At 39.6% G+C, this 6374-nt stretch overlaps 1 protein-coding gene across 1 annotated transcript; it reads left to right on the top strand.

Moving 5' to 3' along the window:
* Positions 1-1095: 1095 nt before the first annotated feature.
* Positions 1096-2935, top strand: LOC113703633 (phospholipase A1-Ibeta2, chloroplastic-like). The gene has a single exon (XM_027225064.2). The coding sequence runs from the start codon at positions 1248-1250 to the stop codon at positions 2853-2855; it is 1608 nt and encodes a 535-aa protein (XP_027080865.1). The 5' UTR covers positions 1096-1247; the 3' UTR covers positions 2856-2935.
* The last annotated feature ends 3439 nt before the right edge of the window (positions 2936-6374 follow it).

Here is a 6374-nt window from a genome sequence, read left to right as displayed (position 1 = left end):
AAAATTGGAATCAAATCTATGGTCATTGGCATGCTCTAGGTGAATGTAAGCCGCAATAGTTTGAAATTGAGTAATTTCAAACTAAAACTTATCCAATCCTTTGAATTGAATTAGACCGTAAATGAATTAAATCTTGACTCATGAATTGAAAAAATCAAATGGAAAAGTACCATTAGATGGCTGTTAAAGCAAGAAATGCTTTATTAGCTAAAAGTTCACACCACCCAAAATACTTGGTAATACTGTTTGACTCGAATTTCTCCCTCTTACTTTTAAGCTAAATCAAGATTCAACCATTTTACCATATCAACTCCGGCAGGGGATAGATCCCAATGACCCATCTACCGGACCTTTTTACTGGGCATTTTAAAGGAAATTTAGAGCATACGTAGTAGAGCTTTGGCATATTTTTGAGTCAGAAATTTGGAGAATAAGCAATTAACCATTCCTTCAAAATTAGAAACGTTATAGTTACACAACACGGTCCAAGGGGGGAAAAATATAACAAGTCATCTAGCTTTGAATGAATTTGTTCAAGGAAAATTGTTTTTTATTGTGTATAATTAAAGTTTAGCATAATACATCATCAAAATCATTTCAACAAGACCAATGTTGTACAAAAGAAAGTGACGTTAACAAATAAGCTTACTACATTAATATTATCTTTCTTTTTTTTAATATCTTGTTCTTAGTTTAATCTTTCCGGTCTTGAGTATTAAGTCTGAATCCAATTCTATATTCATTTATTTTCAAACCCCAAAATTCGTTATAATTCCTCCCAAGAATAGTCGAGAAAAATTTACGTCATTGTCAAACCTTCGTGCTGCGGCCCAAGCAAGGGTAGATTTGACATTTGAACCGAACAGCGACACCGTCCGTCAGAGGTGTCTTTTTTTAAATAATGTCAAATGATGCCACCGAGTAATGTTTAAAAAACCAAAATTTGAGCTGCCGAGTAGGCTGACTTTTCCTGTTTTTTCATGCTTTGGACGCAAAACACCTTTGTTGAGCCTCGTATTCTCAATTCAGCCAGCCCTACGGACGAGTCTATATAAGGAGGAATTGATCCAGTAAATCCCACTTGGTTTCAGCAAACATTTGCCATTTTGGTGGCTGAAGAGCCTGTATTACCTGGTTGACTTTCCTCCCTTCTGCTCTCTCTCTCTCAACTCTTCTTCTGTCTCCTAATCTCCTCTCTAATTTTCTTCCTCAAGAAGGCTACTTAATCCATCTTAACCAAAAAAAAAATGATGCAAATTGGCTCAACAATTCCGGCACACAACCTGAGTAGTTTTCAGGCTAGGCGTGCCAATTTCAAGTGCAATGGATCTCCTTTGAACCCTTCAACAAGAGCTCCTCAAGCTCATGCACAAAACATTAAGGCAGTTCAATCCACCACTGAGGTGACAAAAAAGCACCTTTCCAATCTTGAAAAACTGTTGCAGAAGGAATCCATCCCTCCTGACCCTGAACCAGTGGCTAAAGAATCTTCCCAACAAAATGGTTTGCCGGAGAGTAAGGGAAGAGGCCTGTTGGAGGGACTCAACCTGGCTAGAATATGGCCTGAGATGAAAGCTGCTGAGGACATGTCTCCTAAGCATTTGAACAGGCTACAGAGACTTCTATCCATGTCACAGGAGTATTCTCCCCGGAGTACTCTCGGTAGCCGGTGGCGCGAATATCACGGCTGCAATGACTGGGCTGGCCTTCTTGATCCCCTCGATGAGAATCTCCGGCGAGAGGTGGTCAGGTACGGCGAGTTTGTTCAGGCAGCCTATCATGGCTTTCACTCCAACCCCGCCATGTCAGCAGACGAAGCTCCCTCTCAACGACATGTGGCACTGCCTGATAGGTCCTACAGGGTTACCCAGAGCCTCTATGCCACGTCATCCATCGGATTGCCCAAGTGGGTGGATGATGTGGCACCGGATCTCGGGTGGATGACCCAGAGGTCGAGTTGGATCGGATATGTGGCAGTGTGCGATGATCGTAGGGAGATCCAACGGATGGGAAGGAGGGACATCGTGATCGCCCTACGTGGAACGGCCACGTGTCTCGAGTGGGCAGAAAATATGAGGGACGTGTTAGTCCAAATGCCAGGAGAAAATGGCTCAAAAGATGGACAACCAAAAGTGGAATGTGGTTTTTCGAGTCTATACCAGACCCCTGGAGCTCATGTCCCAAGCCTAGCTCAATCAGTCGTTGAAGAAATTCAAAGACTAATTGAACAATACAGAGGAGAGACCCTAAGCATAACTGTCACAGGGCACAGCCTGGGCGCTGCCTTGGCACTGTTGGTGGCAAATGAACTCAGCACTTGTGCACCAAACGTGCCACCAGTAGCGGTTGTTTCCTTCGGAGGCCCTCGAGTTGGCAACCGTGGATTTGCAGATCAAATCACTGAGAACAACGTTAAAGTGCTAAGAGTTGTGAACAACCAAGATGTAATCACAAGGGTTCCGGGCATGTTCGTCAGCGAAACACTTGACAAGAAGCTGAGGGAGTCAGGTGCTGCCGCCGGGGTGCTTAATGCCTTGGACGGCAGCATGCCCTGGGCGTATTCACATGTCGGGACAGAACTAAGAGTTGACACAAAAATGTCTCCCTATTTGAAGCCAAATGCAGATGTAGCATGTTGCCATGACTTGGAGGCTTACCTGCACTTGGTGGATGGTTTCTTGGCGTCAAATTGCCCTTTTAGATCAAATGCCAAGAGGAGTTTAGTGAAATTGCTAAATGAACAGGGATCTAATGTGAAAAGATTGTATACTAGTAAAGCAAGTTCCTTGGGCAGATTGAATCTTGAAAGAGGAGGAAATCTGCACATGTCAAGCTGCTTGCCAAGTCCATCCTAATGTAATATCAAGGGATGACTTGAGAGAATTACTTCTCTTGTAAAAAGTTACAAATGAAGTACTTCGATTTTGATAATCAATTTTGGTATTGGTGTCCTTTAGAACTTTTAACTTTATTTGCTCTGATTCGCAACTTCTTCCACTTCTCAGTGCTAACGATCACTGAAGAAGACATGCAAGAATACCCTCTATTCGCAAAAAAAAACCAGGCCTGAGCCCCGATTATATCGATGATAAAACTTCCACAATCCTGAATACAGAGATCAAAGAATCCGCAAGAATACAAACTGTATCGCGTTTTATGCACTGAAAATCGATCTTGTGCTATGTATAGTCTCTTCCATGTAGCAATCTTTTACAAGAAAATCTTGATTAGCTGCAGAAACTCCTAAAACTGCCTGAGTAAGTAAAATGGGGAACATAAAATCTTTTTTTTTTTTTTTTGCTAGCTAAAGAAGTATCGCCATTTTGTTGGTCATTGAAATCATAGTTCATTAGCACTCACCAAACCAACCCTGATTATGAAAAGAAAAATCGTGAGCGGATCGCAAATCAAAATGAGCAAAGAAACAGCACCCTCCCATCCTCCCGTGCCATCTAAGACTGAAGTAAATCTCTAAAGAACAGTTGAAACCTTCTCAAGCGTATGGGTTAAGCAATATTGTTGCGCACCATATTATGACCATGAAAGTAGCTGACCAGTGCTGGAGAGTGGTTTGGTAGGGATGGCAATTCTTGGGTGTGATGTCATCCGTCGACTCGCCTACCATTTGTTCTCTAGAATTCAATTCAAAAACTTGGAAGCCAGGCTACTAGGAGGTGGCAGAACTGTCTGTTTGTCCGCAATATTTCCGCAAGCAAACTTCGTGGTTCAAGTCTGATTGCGTTGACGCGTGCTCGATGAAACAAAATAAATCTATCTCCCCCTGCAAAATTACAACCTGACTTGACGGTAATTGTTAAGACTGACCTAACAAGATCCCAATCTTTCTTAACTTGTTCTACCTCTCTGAGGCCTCAATCTCATTTTGACTAAGATTTCTTCCATTTTGGTGCCTTCACTGTTTGGTAACTTATTTTCTGAAGTTAAATACAGATCCCTAAGGCATGCAAGAATACTTTTCTACTCAGAAAAAAGGAAAAAGAAAATACTAGGCCTCCTAGTTAGGAACTTGATTAGACTTCACTCAATCTGCCCCGGAAATTTCATTTTCCAATTACTTATCAGAGTTTTCAGTTAACCACCATTTGAACTATCAACTGGAAATAGAACACTCATCCAAAAAAAAAAAAAAAAGCTTATACTTTGTCTCCTATTAAAAACATTAGAATGGAGTTATTTGTTGCAAATTTTGAGCTTCAGTTTGATATACTTTATCCACCATTTTCTATTATTCACTCCTCGTTTGGATTGCATTTTTCTAGATTTTTTGTAGAAAAATTACTGTAGCGATTTGATATATGTGAGGTAAAAAGGTGATTGAGAAATATATTCACGGAAAACGTAAAATTGCTGTCCAAACAAGGCCAAATTCTGATTCCGTCCTCGATGCCAATCCTAAAAGTTTGCACATATATCCACAATATCAAATCAAAGAACTGCCAGAATACAAAATCATGCCCATGTTTAATTTGTACACCGAAAATTGAGCTTGTGCTAGTCGCTTCCATCTAGTAAACTTTTTTTTTTCAAACTTTGAATTAGTTGCAAAGACTTCTAAAGCTCTTTTAATACACAAAATACAAAAATCAAATGTGTGCTTTTTTAAAAAAAAAAAAAAAATCATCCCCAATTAAAGATTGAGCAACATTAGGTGTTATAACCATGAAAGCAGTTGCAACTTGAGAGGGTTTTCGTGGGGGAAGGAAATTCTTGGCTCCTGAACTTCTCATTGGTCTTGATTATGTCATCGACTTGCATACCATTTGTCCTCATAGAATTGAATTCAAGAAGCTGGAATCCAGGCTACTCGGAGCTGGCAGAAATGTCCTCTATAGTCTGCCACTATTCCAATACCAAATCCCTCTGTTATAAGCCGAGAGTATGGACACGTAGGGAAGGGAATGGGAGAAATTCCATTTCCATGCAAATTGCAATCTGCAACTTTACGGCTTGACAAGAATTGGTATACTTAACTGACCAGTTTCGGCCTGCGTTAACTTGTCTTCCTTGTCTATGACCCCAAAGTCACTTTTGACTAAGATTTCTTTCATTTTGACATATTCACTGTTTGGTACATTTCCAATAAAAGAAGCTCTTCTTCTCTGATCTGTGATCTGTATCATGCATGACGCACCCTTCATAGCCTACATGAAAGTAAGAGACAACAAGCTAGTATTTTCAGTTAATTGAGGAAGAAAATTACGTCCTATATCTTGTATTGCCCGGGTCCTAGTATAAATCAGAATCGTGGCATTGTATGTAAATCAAACAGGCCCAAAACATTTCTACCAAGAAACCTTCATACTAAACATAGTAGTCAAGCATAGGACCTTGAAAGAACCCTAAATCGCTTGCTCGACCAAGCGTTAAATTGGCTCTCAATAGACGAGGGTTGAGTTGAGCGGTAAGAATAGAAGGATTGCAGATAGGATGTCTTGGATTTAAAAATTTTTACTTGAAAAAATAAAAAGGATGTCACGGAAATCCTTTGGATTATTACGCCCCTCCAAAAAAAAAAAAAGAAAATTTTTGGATTGCGCAGCTGCATTTCTACAAAGTAAATGTTTATATTATCAGATTTTTTTATCCAATAACTTTTTCACTCCTTTATACCTCGCTCGCTTTCTTCTCAGACTCAAGTTATTTGGGTTTTCTTTTCCCTTGATAAAATAGAAATCTGTATTATTAATAAACTAGTTGAAAATCGTTCAGTATGATTTGTTTAACAAAGAAAAGTTGCACTAATAGCAGAAAAATACAAGAAAGAAAGCTAGACTACCGAAGGTTTCTAGATTTATTTGGGTGGAATCAGCAATTGATGGAGTACATGTTAGGTTCATAAGATGATGCTGTAGCACAAAATACCTTTCGTCCAATGTGCCCAACAAGATTGAACATGTGGAGCAACCCAAGCCCCAATCCTAACTCCTTTATTGATTCAGCTCCATGGACCCAACCAGCACTCATACCACAAATGCCACACTTTGATAATTGCTTTTTGACAGAATCTAAAAACGTGCTGATCAATCATTGCAGTATATCCTTTCCGTTCCCAAAAGAGAATAGGAATTTGTCCATGGTTATCTATCCCGTGTCCAAAGCCCAAACTCCAAATGTTTATCCTCAGAATATTCACCATAAACCCTTTTTTTTTTTTTTTCTCTCCTTTTCTATCACTATCTTCATCAGTCAAAATATTCCATAAAGAACATCTATCAGTAAATTCTGCAACAATAGATTTCCCAATTTACCGTCTCTTGTAGATCATCAAATCTGAAAAAACAAAAATTTGGAGGCCCAAAACTAAAACAAAAGCCCAAATTAGTAACCCAAAACCATGGTTATGGTGCAGTAAC

Source organism: Coffea arabica, chromosome 8e (assembly GCF_036785885.1).
Source record: "Coffea arabica cultivar ET-39 chromosome 8e, Coffea Arabica ET-39 HiFi, whole genome shotgun sequence".
Classification (NCBI taxonomy): Eukaryota; Viridiplantae; Streptophyta; class Magnoliopsida; order Gentianales; family Rubiaceae; genus Coffea; species Coffea arabica.
This window is presented reverse-complemented; position numbering and strand designations above follow the sequence as displayed.